The sequence below is a fragment of the Rhamphochromis longiceps genome, linkage group LG12 (genome assembly GCF_057381845.1).
Source record: "Rhamphochromis longiceps isolate RC_006_pf linkage group LG12, R_longiceps_female_GT1.1, whole genome shotgun sequence".
Lineage (NCBI taxonomy): Eukaryota > Metazoa > Chordata > Actinopteri > Cichliformes > Cichlidae > Rhamphochromis > Rhamphochromis longiceps.
The window spans coordinates 39567277-39590623 of record NC_140568.1 but is presented as its reverse complement, the minus strand read 5'-3'; the positions used below and the strand labels follow the sequence as shown (position 1 = coordinate 39590623).

At 41.5% G+C, this 23347-nt stretch overlaps 1 protein-coding gene across 3 annotated transcripts in view; it reads left to right on the top strand.

Moving 5' to 3' along the window:
- The window catches only part of kremen1 (kringle containing transmembrane protein 1), a 63931-nt gene that overhangs the window by 25452 nt on the left and 15132 nt on the right, over nucleotides 1-23347 (top strand). For all 3 annotated transcript variants that reach the window (XM_085426294.1, XM_085426293.1, XM_085426292.1), the window contains exon 3: nucleotides 6526-6617. In XM_085426294.1, the coding sequence (XP_085282420.1) occupies nucleotides 6526-6617 (92 nt within the window). The remainder of the gene's footprint in view (nucleotides 1-6525; nucleotides 6618-23347) is intronic.

Below are 23347 nucleotides of genomic sequence, written 5' to 3'. Positions count from 1 at the left end.
CTCTCCGTCAATCACACTCCAAGTACAACTGTCAGTATTGCATGCACAACTGTCAAACTTGTGTATTTTCAGGGAGCCACACTCATTCGTGAGTCAGTTCAAATTCGCAGAGACGTCCAGAACAGTGGCTTGGCCCAGATCGCCCGGCCATAAGAAACAGAACACCCCTTCCTCCTCCTCCTCCCGGGCCCAAAGCCTCTGAAAGCCTCTCTATGTCATGGTTGTAAACTCATAACGGAACAATGCTTTCAAGTGGCACTGGACAGATTTGTTTTTACTTCAGCTGAATGGGAATTCGGAAGATTTATGAGCAGGATACATGCAGAGGATGGAGAAAAGCTTTCCTGCGTATTAGAAGCGTATTATGTCCAACACACCATTCAAAATGGACATCTTCATTTTTAGGATTTGGCTGTTTTCTTGGCCCCTGAAGCAGTAAGCAGACGTTCCAACTCATTGATAGCACGTAGCTTTGCTTCACTCACGACAGAGGGATTTCTGTCACTTAGGGCTGTAGCAACAACTGTTTTCAGAGACCCTCCTTGTAAGGAGTCACCCATCAGCATTGCTATGGGAAGCAAAGTGGCCTGTTCATTGTGGAAAGATGAGGGATGGCATTTTTGTCTGCAAGGTCAAGCATTTGTGAATGTCTGTGCATGTTGTTGACTGCAAATGTTATGAACATACCCGCAGAAGAGGGAGTTATCCCACTGCATAAAAATGTGTAATGCTTGATTTGTTTGATCACAGAAAGCTGGCTCACGAGATGGATTTTTCCAGCCATGTGGGAAAGTGTCTTGGACATTGTTGCCCAATTTGAATTGTAAATCTCCTTATTTGCATGTGGTGCATCTTGCAATTCAAATTGTTTCCAGTGTTTCTTTAACCCTCTTTAACCTTCAGATGCTTTCTCATCTCCCTGACCTACCCATGTTTGTCTCTCCTCTAAGGTTTAGATTTTTGTCGACAGTTCTGGCTTGAAAACAAATAGGTGGTAATCCTTGGACAAAAGGAGAAGTACCAGCAAGAAAATGGAGTAAAATGAGGAGAGCCAGGGAAATGTTGGCATGTCTAACTGTTAGGCCAATTGTAGTGTTAAGAGGTGAGAATTGAAGCCAGTGCCCAGGTGGAAAGTGTGAATCCAGGAATCATCACACATCTTAATTTTAACACACAGCTCCAAGCAAATATCAAGTTTTGTGAAGCAGAGAAGTAGAGGATTACAAACTGACTTTTAGTCCCATCATTGGCGTTTTTCCTGCTGGTGATTTATTGGAGAGGACACCAGAGTGGTGCTGAAGAAAGAACCCTAACAGCCCCCACATTTCATTTTTATAGCCCGCTATAAAATATCCGAGTGAAAACAGGGGGAAACTGGGCAGAGGGGAAATGTCACATTATTCCCCTGCAAAGAAAGGAGCACAAAGCCTCAGGAAAAGGACAAGAGCGCTCATTTCTAAGCTGAGTCTTAGCAAGGCAGTGAATATCACATCGCTAATTATCAGCCTGGTTGGATTTTGAGCTGATTTCTTGTTATGAAATAGATGTTAATTCTAACTCTTGGTGTTGAGCTCGGATGTTGCGTCCTAATAATTATGCAGTTTTACGCTTAAAAAAAGACACTTTTTTTTCAGACCTTAAGCACTTCTTTGACATTTTGGTAATACTTTGTGACATTCATAAGAAGAGCATCACAGAAATAGAAATCCTGATTTATATTTCATTTGTTCGTTCTAATCCACTGTTCCTTAAGGGCTGCTATTGGACTGCATTAGTGTGAGGGTGTGAATTGCTTGAAGGTTCAGTGGGTGGTTGAATAGCTTTGCCATCCATTTGATGGCTATATATATGCAGGTGTGTGTGTACGGTAGGATTTATGAGTGTTCAGTATGGCTTCTAATGCTTTTCCCTTACATAGATGAGATAATGGAAATGCCAGAGTGAAAAGTGTTCCCCAAGTTGATTGTAATTGAATCTCCATGATGTCAGGTGCAAATTTGAGGTCAGACAAACTGCAGCCAAGTTGTCCACTGGTGGTATTACTTTATTGTGATCCCAAGGTGCTGCTTTGTTAAATTGAGGAAGTTAATAGAAGTGTCCCACAAGAAGATGTACATCAACATTATAGTAATATCAGAAGCATAGAAGGAACAAACTTCCTGTACTAAAATGTTCTCCTTATTTGAGCAGGTTTTTGTGTTCGGTTTACAGATGGTTTGGTTTCTTTCGTCTTCGTTTTGAGATGTTAAGAGATTTCTGCCTCCATTCAGCAATGCACACCGCTGCTGGATATGTTTGGGGAACAATAATGAGCTCCTGATTGTATAGTATTATATTATAATCCACATTTTATCATTTTATCTGTGTCTCCAAGATGTAATTTGTTCTGTTCAGACTACTTTGGTGTGTGGTCCTATGTCCGGGTTAAATAATCTTTAAATAAGTGTATTAATACTGTGATACTTTGTTTTCTTAAAACATACTCTCTATTTATTTATTTTTGCTGCCCTTTGCATTGCAGATCACAGCACGTTGTTGTCCTTGAAGCAATTAACTTCTGCCTTATACAGACTGATATTGACTGACTGATCTTTGCTGATGCCGGTGTTCATCTTTTGCAATGTTTTTGGAGTTTGAGCGAATACAAATAGTGGATTGGTCAATCTGAGTTATTTTGAAAAATCACTTTTGGAGCTAGGTGGTTTTAAAGTATTTCCTGCAACTTGGTTTGTGGTGTACAAAAAAGTTAACAGTGTGTTAATCAGCAGCAGTGTCCTGTTTCCTCAGGCCTCACTGTCAACAGCTTTCATTTGGGTATGTTTTGTGCTGAAGAAATTGTTTAAACAAAAACTGATCTGCTGATTACCCAAAGCAGTGACGACTGTTTATCTCAAAGCATACACCAGTCAGCCACAACATTAAAACCATTGACAGATGAAGTGAATAACACTGATCATGTGGTCGCAATGCAAATTATCTGCTGGGAAACCTCAGGTCCAGGCAGTCATGTGGATGCTACTTTCACACGTACCCCACCCCCTCTCGCTACGCACTGGGACAATGCTCCCAGCCGCACTGCAAAAATGCTCCAGAATGGCTCGAGGAACATGGCCCGGCCTCCAGAATCCCCGGATCACACTCCGATTGAGCATCCGCAGGATGTGCCATAACAGGCCAGAGCCACAGAGGCCCCACCCTGCAACCCACAGCACCCAAAGGATCGCGTGCCAACATCCTGTTGCCAGACACCCAAAGGCGATTTTGTGTCCATGATCCAATCAGACCAAACTGTTTTTGTGGGCTCACATCCCCTACGCATTATAGGCAGGAGGTTTCAATGTTGTGGCTGATCAGTATATAGTTTCTGTTGCTGCTGTGAGTGCTGTGAAATCATTTCATTTCCCTTAAACATATCAAATCTCAGAAACTGATATTTTCCAGGCACGTTTAAACCAAGATTATTGACATATAAGATATGAATAAAAGTAAGGTAAAAAAGTATGAGGCTGGTTTACCAGCAAGACAGGACACGGGAAGATCACAACTTCACATTTAGCACAAGTAGACCATGAGAGAGCAACAATAGACAGTAGACTATACATATCAGCCTACAACTGACAAGCCCTCTTCTTCAATACATGCATTCATGGAGCACAGCAGCGGGCAGCAGTTTGCATGCTAAATCATCCAAGTCAATTAAAGAGTCTTCTCTTAGGCAGTAAATTGCCAGACTCTGATCTGCTGTTGACCTCAAATCCCTATCCAGACAAGCCTCTCGCCACCACTGTGCAATCAGCATTTCTCCACTCTCCAATTCACCAAATGATGAATGTGACTCTTTCAAGTTTTTTTTTTCCATATCTTCAATTGTTTAAACAAAAGTCACTGTAGAATCTCGAGTTTATCTCATGAAAAAATGTTAGGACGTTTCATCTCCAGATTTCCAGAATTTGAAAACATAGTCTGAAGTAAAGGATTTCTTTTCAGTAGTTACGTGCAGTTTCCGTGCCAGGCATCATACATTTTGGGACTAACGTAAAGGAAACCTTTTGAACAGCAGCCAGCTAACAACAGCTGTTTTTCTCAGTCTTCGTCTGTAAGCCCCTCTTTCCTTCAAATGCGCAGCTTCGGAGCCTTTAAGGCAAAATGCAATGTGGCTATAATTGGCTCAGTACCAAAGTGTGTGGCTCACTCTGAGCAAAATGAGTCGATCAGCATAATTGTGCCAATTAAATGTCCAAACATCTTCTGTGATCTACCTCTGGGTATGGGAGTGTTTCAACAAGCTCATCTACTCAGAGCCAAGCAGGCAATCTGTGACGCACACAGAGGTGAATGCAACCTCAGACACACACACACATACACACACACAGACAGACACACTTTATGCAGTATATATATATATACGTAAAATGGATTTCCGCATTACGTTTTCCGCTGATCTGCCCTATGCTACCTCAGCTGTCTGCTTTCCACCTTCCATTTTGACCCTCACACACACTCTGTATGTGTGCGAGCTAGCAGCTCGAGGCAGGATTGATTATATTTCCCAACTTTTTGGGCTTGCCTGTTCATTTAGCTCCGTGGATGATGTTCTCATGCTTTTACTGAAAGGGTGTGTGCAGGTGTGTGTGTGTGTGTGGGTTAGAAAAAGGATAAAATGCTATCTGAGCTCCAGGGTTTTGGTGAAAGCTCAGAGAGGGGGAGCACACTACATCATGTACTGTTCAAAGATGTCAGTAGGTCAGATTTGGGTTGGGTGGTCTGCTGGATGGATGTTTTTTTAATGCTAATGGCTGTAATTCATGCCTGACTTTTGGAGGGATGATTAAGAAAGTGCACTAAATTACATAAGTGGCAGCACTATCTTAGGTTTGTTCTTGGAGTCTTATTTCAAATAGGACTATTATGTGTTGACAGGCGCAGAAAGGAAAGAAGAGGAAGAAGAAATGGAGAAAGGGTATATATATCAGTGGTTTTATGCTTGGACCCAGTTTTTTTGCTCTTTTTCGCCATTTTAACAGTAGCCTCTGGGTAAACAAACAGGTGTCTGCCTCCAATTTGGGTGGAGCGACAGACAGATCTGCACTCATGATATCAAGTCCAAATTTACTGGCAACCAAGGCTGGTTTCCTGTGAACATGGGAACATTTTAGGTTGAGAGAGATGATTGTGACTAGATGAGCCTTTTCTTTAAGACTCCCATGGCTAACAGGATGCAGTAAAGAAAGCCATGTTTGCTATGAATTCAGAGTAAAAGCTTTAAGGAGCTTAAACTTCAGTTCAACTCTGAAAAGTCTTCTTTGTCAATACCTCATTCTCAGTGTGAAAAGAGAGGAGGAAACTCAGGATAGTGTGTTAGATAGCAGAATAAAAGACGTGGAAACGCCCTTCACAACTGTGCGCACAAAAGGTGAAACGGGATAGTGCAGCGCTGCAGGGCTTTGTCAAGATGCTACAATGAGGTGTGTCAAAAGAGATGAAGAAAAGGTTTTTGGCAATTACCGTCAGCGCTAAAAAATAGCGATGTCATCTTAGAAGGCTTCTTTAGTCAGCAGAGAGTGTATTTTTCCAGTTTGGAATTATCTTGAAATGGAGCTTAAAGACATGAAGCAGACCAAGTTGCGCTTCCGCTGCACACTTGCTGCTTTGACTTTATTTATCGACAAATTAGAAGTTACTGTGAAGGTCATGATTTACAAAGCTGGATGATTACCCTGGAGATATGAAGCCTGCACAAGGCTTTTAGGTATCTTCAATCCCACTTCTCATCGCTTTTGTAAGTGAAACTGAAAAGGAAAAGCACTGAGGGGCCCATCAGCCTTATTCTCATGGGTTTAAAGGGCCTTGATGAGGATCAAAAGAGGCCATAGTCTCAGACAAAAGCTTGGCCCCATCAGCCGTCCTTTTTTTTAGGTCTGTGTCTGGCCCAGAACAAAGAGGCTTCCCCCCCAACCTCTAACTAGACCAATTGGACTGGCTCTTGACTGGCATGCAGGGTCGAGCCTCCAGAGTACAGAGGAAGGGGTGAAACCAACAAGCACCAAAGGGTGCTACTAAGGATGACTGACACAGCTGAGATAATCTCCTTCTGAAACATAGTTGAGTATTCAGTCGATAGCCGGTCTTTTTGATCTGATATCCCACTATCATTTCTTCTTCCCATGCTTTTCCCTAATCCTTTTTTTCAGCTCTCCTCAATCTTTACTCTGAGAGAGAGCAATCTGATGCATTCACCCATCATTTTTTTAATAATAGATATCTCGGTACGTGCAAAATTTCCTTATTTCCACTTTAAACAAAAAATGTGCACAACAACAAACATCTGGCAAAGAGCAGGGCAAACACCAACCAGTTTTTAAATGAAGCGGGTTGTTAAACAGGGAAACATTGCAAATTATGTGCTGCTATACTGTCAGATTATAATTTTATAATCACAAGAGGAGCTTCAACTATTCTTCCCACTATTTGTTTCTTGTTTAAAATTATCCAATGCAGGCAAATGATTGTTATAATTTTCTGCAGGAATCCTGATGGGGATGTTCAGCCGTGGTGCTACATTGCAGATCATGAGGACGGGATCTACTGGAGATACTGTGACATCCCTACATGCCAGAGTAAGAGACTGCCACTTCTTTATCTCGCTCTCTGTCTTCATCCCTTCCATGCCCTCAGGGGCAAATCTTGGGCATACGGTCCAACCACTTTCATTGCTATGCTCATCTTCTCGCCTGCTATGAATAGCTTTTATGGACTGCGGTGGCTTGTACACAGCTATTATCATCTAAAAAATGTCTCTAATTGCCTTCCGTCACTCCTCCTCCTGCCATGCCTGGGCCTGTCTTCAAGCTGTCACTGCCTACTTGTGTGTGTGTGAATGTGCGTGTGTGCATTTTTGTATATATCTATCTTCATAAGTTTCCCCCTTTGGCTTTGCAGCTTGTTTTGACATGCTTTTTTGATGTGAGCGACTATGTGCATCTACCAGTTTGTGGATGCTTTTGTGTGTTTTGTTCACATGTGGGTGTGAGAGTTTCCCTGTCCAGTAATTCCGGGATTAATATGTGTGATGGACTGTTTACACAGGGAGATTTAGTGCTTCTGTGTGTCTTCTCTACTAGTTTGGCACATATCTAGAAAGAGCTGCCTGTCTTTAATCCCGGTGCTTTTGTTCCCTCCACCTTTTTAATCGCTCCTGTTGAAAACAGACTCTGATGGATCAGCCTAACACTGTTTTTGATGCCAAATATCTGAATACCCGCAGAGGAGATTCAGATCTAGTGATTTATGGCACGTAACTGGTGCACATGCTGATGTTATTAAATGCAAACAATGTGTTATTATAAAAGTGCCAATAAAGTTGGGAAACAAATATTATTTTAATAACTAAATGAATCTGATAAGTGAGCACAATAGGAGAGATAAAGGCAAAAAATTTTACCAAGCAGAGCTTGACTGATTTGTTTAACTTACATAAATATTCCATTTTCCTCTTCAGTCATGAATGAATAACATTCCATTTAATCTAATCAAACCCTACTTTATCGCTGCGTGCCTGAGATTCCTTCTCTATATTTATGTATTTTCTATTATTATTTTTCCAAATCCTTAAATATCTATTGTACTTCTCCTGTGGCTGCCTGAGCCCTTTTCATTCCTTAATATTTAATGTGTGTAGTGTTTAGTTATATCTGCAGTGCTTACCACTGTCACCGCATTAAGGGTCTAACCTGTTCTGCAGGGTTAGTGATGCTAGTCCAGAAATCCTAATCCTACAATTCTACAATAAATCCTATATTGTAATATATCTATATCACTAAAGCACTTCTGGATGGATGCAAACTGCATTTCGTTGCCCTGTACCTGTGCATGTGCAATGACAATAAAGTTGAATTCTATTCTATTCTAATTAATAAAGACTAAAGACCACAAAAAAGAGGTAAAAAAGAAGAAGAAAATGCAGCCTGTCTTGGAACTTGAGGTAAAACAGTAGAAATAGTGCAGGTGGAAAGCTGCAAAGCTTGCAGTAGGTACTACGAGGCACTACTAGGCCTCAAGAACCTCCCAGCCCCTCTAGCTATCCCACCATTATCCTGTCTGAGTAGCATGCCTGACTAAAGCCTGCTGTTTGAATGGCCCGGAACCCATTAACCCGTCTAATAATGCCTGTTGGCTGCACGGCCTGTGTGTGTAGCCATAGTTATCCTCGGTATATTATGCATATAGGAGCTTGTCTGTATCCCATTAGAGTTTTGACTGACCTATTTCAGACAACTGTCCATTTAGCACAGTGTGTTTTTCCTCCCAAACCACAAAGGTTTGGAAGAGCAGTGTGTACATTGAGAGCTTGTCACTGTCTTTGGTAAAATTAGGCCAGCTTTTATTCCGTATGGATATACCATGTGGTTGAGCCTTGTTTTTGTTTGGGATCCTAGTACTGCGTATGTAACCCATCCTTGTGACATGTGGCCAATTTTCAGCTGCTCAGAGCTTTGCCCATATCAAGTGCTGCCTTACATGATCGTTCCCTTTTTTGTTTGGCTGTTGAAAGTTAGATAGAGCAATGAAACATAAGAAAAGGAGGTGGGGTGTGCTGCGAGCCAGGCATTCAGTGTCATGAAAACATGCTTGTTTGGTGGAGACGGTTTCTCCCTGCAGGGGTACGAGGCAGCTTTCAGACACGAATGCTCTGTCTCATCTATTGTAAAACCACAATCGCCACGTGGTGCCTCACCTTCTGGCGCTGTGTGTTCTCAATCTTCTGCGTTTGAAAGCTTCGGCTGCCAAGTGAGAGAATGCTGATGTTCTTTTGGTGTCAGTGTTCTCAGTCTGCGGCTGGCTACAATAGCCTCAAAAACACTGTGGTGTGCCAGAGGAAAGGCAACAGTGGTCTGTGTTTTCATTTTGTCTCACTTTTGTTTTGTCTGTGCCTTCGTTTTGTCTGCTTTTTTGCTTACGTTTGATGTCGTGTGGTTGGTAGTGGGTCGCCACTCGCTGAGCCACCTGCCGCAGCCTTGCTAGTGGTTCGTCTGTGATCCAGCTGGGTTTCCTGTCATCTAGGGTCATGCCACCCCTGTTGAGGGTGACACACCCTGATGGAGCATCCACAGGCAGGCAGGTCACACGAGGCCAGGAACACAACGTCTGACAGTGTGGATTACAGCGTAGGTCAGTACATTTGTTGATCTTAGTAATCCCTCATGGCAGCGTCATGTGGTGGAATTGTCTAAACATTTCAAAAAGGCACGCTGTCAGTGCACGTCTGTACACAATGACAGCTGCGCAGCAAGTTTTGTCCTAAAGGTAGAGCCGCTCCTCGTTGCCAGATCGGTAAATGCTCGCTGTCGTTATATATTGAAGTCCACATCTTGCTTCGAACATTAGCCTTGCTCTTCTGACAGCAGTTCTAAACATTTTCACATAACTAAAATCTCAATTCCCCTAAAATTATCTCATTATTAAACTGCACTGAATGTTCTTTTGAGTAATGTGACTCTTTCATTCATTGTGAAATTTAATTTTCTCAACGTTGTAGGTGAGTTGAATGCTGATACATTTTAACCAGGCTTTTAGTGTACCGAGAGGACTATGTTTTAGCAATGAGCTGTAGAAAGCAACAAGTCCACTCAGGTCCTCCAACTAAGTGATCGCATCTGTCGTGTCTTACTAAACCCATACAAGCATTCCTGAAACAACATACACAACGTGATAACATGCACGTCAGAAGGCCTCAACACACCCATTTTTTGACCCAGAGACTGGAGGTTAAAGCTTGCCTGTGATGGGTTTGGGATGATGTGCACACTTGTGATAATGTTAAACTCAACGTAAAAAGCTCCATTCTACAGGATGCCAAGTTAAAGGTGACGCCACTCATTTTTTACATGCAATTTTACATGCAATTTTTCACGCGTTCCACAGAGGCCATACTATAGATCATAATAACAGCTTGTGAAATCATTTTCTGAGGAAGGATATATAAAGGATGGACATGGCCGCACTGATGTCACAAGTAAAGTAGTAAATTCCCGTTGTAACACCTCAAGCTGAGCATTTTGATCATGGCTGTCTTGGTATCTTGACCATGGGGTGACTGTGTCAGAGCAACCGTCCTGCCTGCTCGTGTTCTAGTGACTCGACAATGACAAGACGAGTGTGCCCTAAATAATAATATCAGTAGAGACCAGAATGTTTGCTGAAGAGACTTTTTTTTAACCAAAAGAGTCTGGCTGTTAGAAAGAATGCATTTTAAGGAACTTCAAAACTGGTTTTACATTTTAGACTTAAAAGCTACATCCATCCTTTATGTACAGTCTGTTGGGAGGAAGGAATTTTCTAATGAGGTGGAAGGAAAACCTGCGACCAAACCAGCAGGTTTATTAAATTTAAAACAAATGCAACTGCTAAATCCATTAATTCAAAGTGAGACAGTAAGTGGGAGGTAAAAGAAAAATGAGTTTGTGGTTACTTGCATTGACAGCAGATTCATCAAACATTAGCTCAGTTTGAAAATATGCTTTACTCACTTGTTAAAACATGCAGTCATATTAGTGATTGATAAGATGACAAAAAAAACACGAAAAAAAAATCTGGTTAAAATTATAGACCTAACTTTTTACAAAGGATTCTGTTGCTGTACGTCTCTGTTGTGATGTTCTGAAATGCTTGTTTACATGACCACTGACAGTGTGATGGTTCCTTCCCTAAAGCATTCCATACTGCAGAGACATTTTCTTTTGGTGTGGCTCCTTGAAGCTGACACGCATTTGCTTGATGCTATGCGCTGACTGAATTTGACTGACAGAGTGAAACTGTCAGGGTGAAGTCTTCAAGCGTTTGCCAAGATAAAGTCGCTTTGATGTGCACATTGGAAGCTCATCTTTCAACAGCATATAACCAAGAAAAACTTGTTATGCCACTGTGTTCCTGTAGTATGGAGACGTGGAGCATTTGAGTTTTCCCCTTGGTTTCCTTCACTAGAATAGTTTGAAAATACATTTTTCCATGACCAATCCTAGGAATAATAAGAGTTGATAAACCCAGCTAAGCTTGCCCATGTTGCCGATTTATTTCAAGTTATATAGACTATGTGAGTGTGGTGTACAGTCTCTGTTTATTTTAGACATTGTTGCTGTGGCTGACGATACCTGCTGGGTGGTGTTAGGATGAGAGACGTTATCTTTATGCCAATATTCCCTTAAGCTCTGTGATACTTTAAGATATCATTTTGTTACAGAGCTGTCAATGTGTTTGCACCACACTTACAGTAAGTTATTCTTTTATCTGTTTAAACAATTGAGGGAATGTCTGACTAACGCTGCTGGTCAACATGCAACAATAGTCTCAATATGAGCAGTACTACACTCATCTGGCAAGGCTAACCAGTCACACCTTAAAAAGCATTAAAACAAAGCAGTAATGTGTTTGGTTCAGGTTTTATTGCTGAACATTGAGGTAAATATGAAGTGTTGAGATAAGTGCCTTCATTTACGGTGATTTATGATGACGCTAAATGCCACTTTGAAGTTGCGGATCACCTTAGTAAACCCTGACGTACTCTTGAGTGAATGCGATCAGGTGTGCTCGTCCTCGTCGTTCTTGTTCAGTGTTTTGTGAGGAAAGTGAACAGTCTGCATGTCAAAGGTTTATAATGTCTGAAACGAGTGTTTCTTGGACTTAACTTACTTTTGAAGTTGCTATAAATGTCCATCGTCACTGCTTAAATACAAGCTGTAAACTTTAATGAAACCCTTTCCTTGTAGTGTAGATTATTTTTGTCCCCATTATATAGAAAGATGCAGTATACCACATCCTTCCACCCAGTTAATGATTTGGATTCAGTTAGTAACAAAAAGTAGAACCACTGGGTTTGTAAGGTTGTGATTAATAAAAACAATCTAAAGGGCATCAACCAGATTTTTTGACAGTTTATATAAATCTACTAAATACAGGATAGTTCAGGGTTCACAGGTGTTTTTGATTTTATATATTTATAATCAAACTATTTTTATATGCAGCTCTAATAGATTTATATATATTTTCGAACTATTTTTTATATTTTATAACTTTTTAATGTATTGTGTTATTTAAATCTGTTTATCAGTTACTGTTCTTACTGCCTTGGAGCAAATGAAACCACATAATTTTCTCAGGGATTAATAAAGTATTCCAATTCAAATTGTGATGGTTTTTAAAAAGGTTTTACAGTGAGGATCCTTTTTCATCATTCCCTGATGTCCATTACTGTCCACTTTTTAGGGATAAAATGTTCTGTAAATGAGGCTCTGCTTGGTTTATGAACACAATTGTATAAAGACCTTCAGATTTTTGTATAAAATTGACTTTAACCTTGTGTAACCGTAAATCTGTGTGTTTTTATACAAATCTACCGTGAATAGGTAAAAAGTCAAAGTAGCAGATATTGTAATAAAATGTCTGTACAATATAAAATGTGTTTTAAATTAAGGATTCATTTTTGAATTTTTCATTTCCCCCAATAATGTCCAGAAATGCCTAACACTTAAACTGTGTTTTGCTTTTAATGTCTTGCATCTGTTTTCTTCATGTATTACAAACTAACAGCAGGTCAAGTAAGGTTGTAGGCGAGACTCATCTCGAGGTGTCTAATGCAGGCTTGTCTCTATGTTTTTATTTTCATGTCAGAGTTAGTCCTAATGTGACACCATCCAGCGCTGAATGATTATACATGGGTGGTGTTCCTTAAGTTTAAGCTCTGGGAAAAAGGGAACGGGTTGGAGAAAGTTTTTATTTAGTATGCTATGATTGACAGGAAAGCTCAAGTAAATGGTTGAATGAGTGTCTGAGACGAGGACAAGTGCGAATCAAAATAAGCAAGAGGTCAAGACAAGTTGGACATGTGGTTTGGAAGCCCGGACCGAAGCACCACAGCCCTGCCTCGTGGCTGCTGTGGTTGCCTAAACCAGGGATGCCTTCAGGTTTTGCTACTGCAGTATTTTTCTCACTCTGTCATTGTTTTTAGAGGCCGAATATTTCCCTTAGGTGGTCTTGCACCAGCTTTCACCACAGCCAGCTTTTCGGCCATAATACTGACACAGGTTCAGGCAACATTGCATGCGTGTGTGTGCACGTGTGTGTGCACGTGTGTGTGCACGTGCGTGTCCCTGCACTGTTACCAGTGCAAAACCCAGTGAGATATTTAGAGTCTCAGAGAGAACATTTAACGAAGTGAGCTAATTTAGGCATTTCCTTATTTCTTTAATAAGCTCCTGTATGTAAAAAATTATAAGTACTGAAGAGGTAAGGTCAGTCATGCTGTACTTATGAGTTTTCTCTGGAGATTCTCCCCCCACACAAACACATTTTATAATGGAAAACTGAAAATATGAGTCATTCTGTGTTGTTAAAACACAAAGAATGAACATAACGGATGATCCTTGAGAGCCTTATAATGTGGTTTCCCTTAAAATCATTACATTCACAAAAGGATACTCATTTTGTTAAATGGAGGCTTCTATTAAGGATGAAATAGTGTAAGTGCGTGCATGTGTTTGTGTCTGTGCGCAACCAAGTGCAACTAATGCCTGAATTCAGATTTTTGACTTAAGTACCCAGAGAGTATAAATTAAAAAAATGTTACCTGCCAAGATTATTGTCTCCCAGCCAAATTAATTGCACATTTTTTTTTTTTTTTTTTTTTTTTTAAATGACATCAGAAACAGCAGTATGCAACATTACGTGATGGCAGAGCTTCAGTTCATCCTTTGTCATTTTTTTTTTTTTTTTTTTTTTTAATAAATAGGACAGGGGGAATGAATGAGAGAAAGAAGGGGAGAGAAAGAAAGAAAACCAAAGGGGAGAAGAGACGGTGAGAAGGGGGGGGAAGAGAGAGAAAAAAAAAAAAAAAACTCCTGGGTCACCTGTATGGAGAAAAAAAAAAAAAACAAACACAAAAAACAAACAGAGGAGACAGCAAACAACAAAGAGCAACATAATAATAGAGAAAACAAAGCACCATCACAATAAACTAGCTAGTCATAGATATCAATATTTACTAAATAATAAACGATATTGTGCAGCACGCAAGATAGACAGCGCACAGTGTGCTTTGAGGCAGCAGCCAAGAAAGCTTTAGTCCGCGTCTGTGAATACCCATGTGTGCATACCTGTGTGGATCAGCATGCTTGCATTCCAAAGGTTTCTCCATGTAATGATCTGCTAGGGAGTGTGGGGGGGCCACAGCCCCGTCCTCCAGGGTGTGAAGCGGGTATGGAGGAGATCAAAACTCCAGACATCCAGAGGCCCCCAGAACACAAGAGACCATGGAAGACCAACAGAGGGGCAGCCGCGCCACTGTTCCAGTAAGAGCTGAGGAGAGTCCCAGATGAGGGCTCGCCCAGCAGCCGCGGAGCAGAAGTCAGGGGGAGTTGCAGTGACGCGTCCGTGAGCTCCGCCGGCCCCCAGCTGTGCCTGAGTGACCGAGCCCCAGGCCGAGAGGCCGGGGGCACCCCACCTCCAAAGGGGCCCGAGCGAGCCCCAGGCCCCAGGCCCCGACAAGCGGCCGCCAAGGAGTGAGCCGGTGTGTACCCGGACGCCCACCCCCAGACACAAAGAACCACCAACACACCGACACCTGAGGGAGTCCGCCACCGGCAGGGGAAGTGGTGGTGGGTGGAGATAGGCCTCCAAACCTTGGAGGGCCTGAGGTGTCCCCAGAGAGGTGGCGTCTGATACCCAACCTGACATATAGACACAGACATACAGGCACACACAGACACAAACATCCATTCCCACCCTCATGCTCTCATAAATTGCACATTTTTCACAGAAACATGCCAAACTCCTTCTTTTTAATGCAGTTTTATGTATAGTGTTCTCGCAGGTGTTCCGTGACTAGAATTAGATGGTTACTGCTTTGCAATAATGGGACTAAAACTTTGTGCCATATATTAGGTTAACTATTCTGGAAGAAGTGAAGTGACTTTTTAAATGTTTTTAGTACTAAGCTTCACTTCTTTATGGGGTTGACATGCCCCTTTCACTTTCATTAGGCCTGCCCTTACCTGAAGAAGTGGGCAGAGGAGTTTTGAAATCACTACTATTAGCTTATTGTGACCTCTGACCTCCTTAAAGCTCACCTCCACCCACACCTGCCCTCAGGGAGAATACCTGTATGAAGTGTTATGAGGAAACTTTTAAATGCAATCTAGAAAGTAAACACACAAAAACAAACCAGAGGACAATCAGGTAAATATGGTCTCTCAGACCCCGTCTCTGGCTCCTTCCCATTCTCAAAATGTCTGGGGTTAAATCAGTCAGGACCATTAGGGAATTAGATGTATTGATCACGAGGTGAGCTGCCTGTGTAGAATGTTTGCTAATGAGTAGATGGCCATTGTTTAGTATTTCTCCTGGGAACGAGGAGGAGATGAATAGCAGGTCAGCTACTTTAGGGCTCACAAATGAGGGCTCGCTGCCAAATGTAGATCAGCTCTGCACAGTTATAATATATTTAATTTTATTTAGTGTCTATTGTATGGCAAATGGCATTCGATCGCCTAGTGTTTTTACCTGTTTTGTGTGTGTAAGTGTGTGTGTTTTGCAGGTTTGCCCATTTTCTGCTAAATTTGATCAAAATGCTTTATCATAGTCGGTCTAAGTTTTAATATTGGAAAGTAGTGACAGTGACAAAATGAGTCTGCGGTGTGTGCAGACAGTGTGTCTCACTTAATTGGGTGTTTTTAAAAGAGTCATTCTGGGAATATACTAAAAGACTACATTTAAATCGAATCTATCAAGTACTCTGTACAGTTTTTACTTTATTACTCAAACTATAGGATATGCAAGTGTCCTGCACCCTTTGGTAGTACAACACACCCATCCCATATTTCATTTTCAAGGCAATTGGTTTTTATGCTTTTTTTAAAGGTAAGGTTAACTGACTAGAACTCACATTACAGCAGTTCTGTGAGTCTGTATAAAGACGCCCTGTAAGCCAAGTAAAAGTAATCTCTACTAATCTTCTTGTTGTGCAATATTTGTTTGGCAAATGCAAATATTTGCCAATTCTCTCTAAAGCCAATGGGCCTGGGGTGGTGGGGGGCAGTGCACTTTTGCACCAAATTTCATGGCAGTACATCCATTAGTTGCTGAGATTACAAATAATAACTTAATTAGTAGAGTTTCTTCGAGGGCTCGATATATTTGGCTGTTTTTGTCTATTCGTGATCAACTTTCCTCTAATTGTAGTTCGGGCCTTCTCAACCGATCAAGGAAAAATGCAAACATTTTTGGCTGAATTCCATGAAGCACAATGCATTAAATGTGTTTATGGTCCATGATAATATGTGTTTTTGGTAACCACCTGATGAGTGCAGGCATGCAGACCACATTCTCCTGCGGCACATTTATGCCTCCCAGAGGATTCATTTCAGTTTTTCTTTCAGTTTTTCTTTCATCGTTGTTTTGTGTTACCCTCAAACGAAAATATCAGCTGCGTGGATAAAATGGAGTATTTAATTATCTAATGGACAAATATCCCATGAATTTTATGGATCACATTTAAACTCCCTCTTTAATAAGGCTCTTTGATTAATGACTGCATGTTTTTTTTCTCTTGCTTCATCCTCAGGAAAAAAAAAAAGTTGTGCGTTTAAAGGGACCATTACTGGTGCTTGTAGCTGCTAGTCTTTTATTACCTACTCTCATAAGGTTTCAAAGGATGTCTGGAAAAATGCTTTTTCCATCTACCTTTCCATTGTTGTGTTTTAGTGTCCTCTGCGGTTACACAGCTTCAGCAAAACTGTTGCTGATGCCAATTGGACCAAATAAGGGATGCAAGAATGATGCACTTATTGTTTTTGCCCGATGCTGATAGAAATACTGCCAATGAGTAAAAGTGTCACAAGTTTGAAGTTCTGCTCGTGTGTCGTTTTTACTGAAATTGCAAGATGATAAATAAAGGAGCTTATTTAACATCTGAGGTGGTCACAGAGCGTCTGCTTCTCTCTTCATCTCCCAGCTGCTCTGATATCAAGTCTCATAAAACTCCTCAGGACACAGGCTGTTTGGTTTTGTGAGGGGAGGCAGTGATGTGGTATGGTGATCGTTTTTCATCTCTTCCCTGCATTGTTCTTCTCGGACTCTGAGAGCACTAATTATTCACTTAAAGCTTTGGCTCCTGCTTGTTCCCTCTAATTAGATGGTTAGTCAGTATCCCAGGCCCCTGGGATGAGACATTGATCTCCTCCATCACAATCACATTGTGACACAGTCACCACTACACTACAGAAATGTTTAAATGGGATAAGAAACAGACATCATATACAGTAAACAAGCGCAATATGCAGTGCATTTGCCTCTCTGTCGCTCTTTCACACACACACACGCACTCTCACACACACACGCACTCTCACACACACACACACACGCACACGCACACGCACACACACACACGCACTCACACACACACACACACACTCACACGCACACGCACACGCACACACACACACGCACTCTCTCACACACACGCACACGCACACACACACACGCACTCTCTCACACACACACACACACACACACACACGCACACGCACACGCACACGCACACACACACACACACGCACTCTCTCACACACACACACACACACACACACACACACACACACACACACACACACACACACACACACACACACACAGTAACGTGCTTTGAATGTCCAACTTGCAAAGTCACTCTGCTGGATACAAATGCTTCTCTCATTCTGTCCAATAATAAGTGCTTTATTGTATAACTGTAAACTGTTCCCATTTACAGGCTGGAGAATTTATGATCTCCATAGAAAAACAAAGCATAAACGCAGCAGAAACACATAATGGCAACACCCACCTCCTTACAAACAATACTGAGTTTCCAGAAATGATTCTCCTGGGGGAGTTTGTGGCATATTTCTCGATTTCTCTTGTGTTCTCGTGGGCTGTGGTGCAGTCGACAAGACTAATCAAAGGCTTGATGAAATGCAGCAGCTGTATTTGTTTATGTATTGAGCATACTGTACTACAAAAGGGGTAATAAATGGGGCCGAGACACAATGAAAGGGAGACAGAGCGAGGAATGAAGGCAGAGAGACAGAACGGGATGGAAAGGAGAAAAAAACAGCACATAAACACCAACTGTGATAAGTGTTGTTTTCTTGCTTTGTTGCAGTTAGCATTCCTCAGAAGGCAGTGCATGTTTCAAGCGGTGTGTGTGTGCGCCTCCGATTTGAATGGTTAACCTGCTGGTGGTGGATTAATGGGCTGCCGGGAGAGTTTCCAAGGTGTCGACATACCTGTGTTTTAAATTACTTCAATTGAGCCTATTAGCACTTGAGGAATGTGCCTTTAAAATCCTGCTTCTGCTTTGTGACCACACATCTAGAACGTCCCGTCTCTAATCTGAACGCACTAATTCGCTTTTTGTTATGGTGTGATTGGATGGTAATGAAGCATTGGTGATGCTTAAAGAATCATTTTAAGGTTTATATTTTTTGAATAAACGGGTTTTACGTGGCGATTCTTTTCAGCGATTTTCTCTTATCTAGAGTGTTATTGAAACTAAATCTCTCGAGATTTCAGATTTGATGCGAATATAATAAATTAAGCTGTCAAGGAAACAGGTGTTTATAAAAATGTTTGAGGGCCATGATTCAGGCAGCACGGTGGTTGCACGGTGGTTAGCACTGTTGCCGCACAGCAAGAAAGTCCTGAGTTCAATTCCGCCATCAGGCCGGGGTCTTTCTGTGTGGAGCTTGCATGTTCTCCCCATGTTTGTGTGGGTTCTGGCTTCCTCCCACCGTCCAAAGACATGCAGCTTGTGGGGATAGGTTAATTGGATAATCCAAATTGCCACTAGGTGTGAATGTGAGTGCGAATGGTTGTCTGTCCCTGCGTGTTGGCCCTGCGACAGACTGGCGACCTGTCCAGGGTGTACCCCGCCTCTCGCCCTATGACAGCTGGGATAGCCCCCCGCGACCCTGAAAAGGATAAGCGGAAGCAGATGGATGGATTCATAAAAGGAAAAACCGATGAATCTTTCCGTGCTCACAAAACATTCAGAAGAGAAGGAAATGCTATATGTTTTGCACGTCACATCATGTGCATATCGCTCAAGAGCTGTCTGCCATATTGGACGTGACACTGGTAGTGATCACGCCTAAAGTCATGCATTGTTTACACAGAAATTATCACTGACTGTTGGGTGTTGCAATCATCAAGGACACAAAATATTTTTTTTATTGCTTTCCTGCTGATTTGGAAGGTGAAAAAGACAATTTCTTTGATAAATAGTTGGGTCAGTTATAAGTTATTTGAATTTTAAAGTTTAACAGTATCTGTTTCAAAGAATATTTGACCATTTGACACTTTTACTTTTTATATATTTCTATTTCTAGTTATTTCTTTCTCATCTTCTTCATCTGCCTCCTTCACCGCTACGCTCCTCCTCGTCTCCATCTCATCCTCTTCCTCCTTACCTCAAGCCTCACTCCTGAACTGAAGTTGGTTCTAACATAAGAAATCCAACAGGAACGTGTTTATTTATTCTTGATGTTGTCGCATTTAGTTATTGTCGTTAAGTAAGCTAAGAATAGAATCTGTCACCCCTCCCAGGGTATGGGCCGCCAAAGATAGATCTCTAGAGTTTTAAGACTCTAGCATCCCAAAACTCTCAATCACAAATGAGCTACATACACTTGTCGACAGTGTAATGCACAGTGACACATCAATATCAAAATGCAATAAAAATCAGGTAAATACCTGAGCAGTGACCAGTGACCATGGTCCCCTTGGTCCAGTGACTGCAGTTCCAGGAAGAGTCCAGTGACTGAGGCTTGTTACCCATTTTGCAGGACTTCAGATCTGGTCCAGTATAATTTTATGGGCTGTTGATAGCATAATGATATAAATCGTTTGTTGTGAAGTCAGGGAGAGCACCACGGTTGCACTTCAGAGCATCACTAAACTCACTCAGTGGGAGTAAGTAAACATCCATCTTCAAGTCCTCCCTCCCACATTTCTCCACATAACGAGCAAAATGCTTGCCATGAGAGTGTTTTACTTCCTCTGAGAGAGTGTATACACTAATACTTACAGCTGCCATAGTCTATATCGCCTTCATAATGTTTAGAAGGTTTTTTACTCACTTGGCGTGTCAGGATTGTTACACGTTTAAAAATGGCCGACAAATTAATGTCATGTGGTGAGTGGTCACATGTCTGCAAAAGCTCTAAAGCAGGAGCTTGAATGAAAACCAAAAAAAAGTTATATTGTTATTTATTGTTTTTATATCCCAAGTTGAGCCGGCACACAAATAAAATAAGTGAAATTTGGCATTTTCATCTAAAAGTATGAATGTGTTTTACATTTTTTCTACATGTGTGTATGTCTGGTTCCCCACTTGTCATCACTACATCTTTATCCCCATACATCAGACTCGGCCCTGATTAAGTTGTATAGCTGTATAGCTTTGTATTGTCTTATTTTCTAAGGATGGCTTTTGAAGCATTGGTAGTCAGAGCCAGATGTTATAATAATGGATTTTTTATTCTCTCAAAAATTGATATCAGTATTGGCTGAGCCCAGCTGGGCTTTGTTCTGGGCTCTAGTCTGCATGAGGATGCGGAAAAGAGAATTTGTTTCCTACAGTGATGCTTCCTCATTCCTCACACCTTTGAACTTCTTACACGTTGCGCATTTCCCTGGTGTTGAAGGCTGTTTCCTGAAATCTGCTGCTTATATTCTCAGGAAATCAGTTCTTTTTTTTGTAATATTTTAGTAAACTAGTGGACATTATGATATATATCTATTTACTGTAGTTCAAGGTGATATTTTTTTCTGAGCCAAATGTGAAAATTAATCAGTTGTTCAGTGTGTTTTTGTGTCAGTTTTGTTTGTACTTGATAAGTCTGGCGGACGAGTTGATCTAGAAAGTGAACATAAATTTCAACACAGTTATTTAGAGACCTTGTGCCATCACCCACAGAGTGAAGCCACAGAGCGATATCATTCATCACCTGAGTGGGCATCGTCAGTCATCCCCTTTTGACATTAAACTTGACATTTTATGTTCCCACGTCCCAAATTCTTGAGACAGTAACTCACAAACCGCTTACAGAAAAAGAAACTAAATAAAACAAAACCAAATGACTGGATTCGTTTTTGTCAGTTCAAATCATGAATAGAGAGTCCATTCAAAACAACTAAGTTAGGTATAGAGTTATGTGTGCCGTAAGGATTCTTTTTGCTACCCTGCTTTTAGGGACAGAAAAGACTCAAATTTTTTTCATCTCTTCTAGATTATAGGATTAGGACAGACTGCAAGAATAACTTTTCTGCCAAATTCTCCAGTGTTCCAGTGATTATAATACAGAAAAATCATATTCATCATTCAACTTCACTATCTTGCTTCGTGTGGAGCATTCTGCTGGGTGGTGCAAGCGAACGGGGTTGAAATAAGAAGTCCTACCCAGAGTCCCATTAAAAAGAAAACATTTCTTTAACTCTCTCTCACCCTCTGTAGCTTATTCTTATGCATATCTTCAGTTCTTTACCCTCCACGTCATAGAAATTTATAACTATAATTATGTTTGCTTAATGTTATGCTCGTCCCTCCAGCTCATCAACCAGCTTGCACGTACTGCTTGCCAAGCACATTTGCCAAAGCCTGCTGCACATGTTTGATGTTGTTTGTCATCATTCTGTGTTGGAGCTTTTTTTTTCTTTTTCTCTCATGTGTTTTAGGTCAGTGGTGCTGTTGTGTCTGCTGCCTGGCAAGACCTCCTGTTAAACAGACACCCATGAACTTTGCAGCTTTGCCCAGTGCCTCCTGTCTGCAGTGCATTGTGGGAAAGCTGGCTGACTGCTCTTTAGTGAGCTGAGGCTGCCAGGTTGGGATGAGTGTGGCTGGGTTTTTTTAAACATTGTAGAAGTCCCCCCCTTTCCCCACTGTGATCTCCCAGGGTTTTCAGAGGTCTGGTGTGGGCTAACTGGAGCATTTATACACCTTGTGTTTCCTCCATTTCTCCCCTCTGGCTCGTTAAAGTCTAAATTCCAGCAACGGCTTTGAAGTGTGTTGAGTGTGTTTGTGTGTGTTTTTTCTTTTACTGTACGTGAAGATATTTGCACTTGTTGCGCCTGCAAAGCAGATGTTTTTAAGCGAGATGCTGCTGTGCTCAGGAGTTTTCATATAAGAACAATTCTGTGCTTTTTGTGGATGCACACTGCAGGGCGGTGCATAGAAAAGCGATCGTCGCCGTCTTCAGTTCTGCACAAACCTCCAGTGCACCGGTGTATGAGCCGGACACCTACCGCTCCTCAGCCAGTACTTCTCAGCCCCTAAAACGAGAAGAGGACAAAGAATGATAAATTAAGTTTAGTCTGCAATCTTCTTGTCAAAGCCAAGTTGAAAAAGAGCATTTGTGCCTTTAATCTAGCTCCTGAGCACAGCAGTAGCATTTTTTCCTCTGCTTTTCAAAACCTCTATTGAAGTAGTACCTGCCTGCCTTGCTCGGAGGGAAGTTGCTGGTTCCCTACCAGGTGTTTATCTCTCTTTTCTTCTCTGCTTCCCTGTTGTGCACCTCACCGCTAGTGTGTACTTAAGCAACTGATAAAAAAGAAACCGCTTCTATAGCACCGTGGAAAATACGAGAGACCTCAAACATTCTTATAACTGTCATGTTTGCCTTTAACCTGTCAAATAATCTGGTGCTTACTTTTGCAAGTGTGCACCGTGGAGTCTTAGTAAATGATCCCCCCATCCCAACCAACCACATTAATCTCTTCTAAAGCTCTGGCATGTTTGTGGCTGAAAAAGGAATATAGCACATGATTTATTGCTGGTCTGAGTGTGTCTGAGGACTTTGTCTTCAAGTGTTGAGTCATTTGTCAAACACAGTTCTTGGCTGCTGCCAGAATTTCGCCAGTCACTTAACGGTCATCAAATGTGAGCGAATTGCAGGGAGTGGCTGTCTCTCTGCCAGTCTGTTTCGGCACCATTTTTCTTTCTATTCGTCTTCATTTTCCAGTCTGTGGGGGACATTCTTGTGGACAACAATTTGTGAAGAATCTAAAACATGTCACACTTTTTCCCCAAAGAGTCTTTGTGCCTCAAACAGAGAGAATCTACAGATTCTGTTGGTGCTTTGTGCAAGCCAATAAGTTAACTTTGGCAGCAGCTGGCACGCCAGTGACAATGCACATGTGTGGTCTTTATTAGGGTCACTTCAGTTCATGAAGGCAGAGTTGATTGATGCTCTTCTGTAGTAATGTTATAAACATTCAAACAGAGTTGTATGCAAATCCATACTCCCTTTTTTGTTTGCACAATACCAAT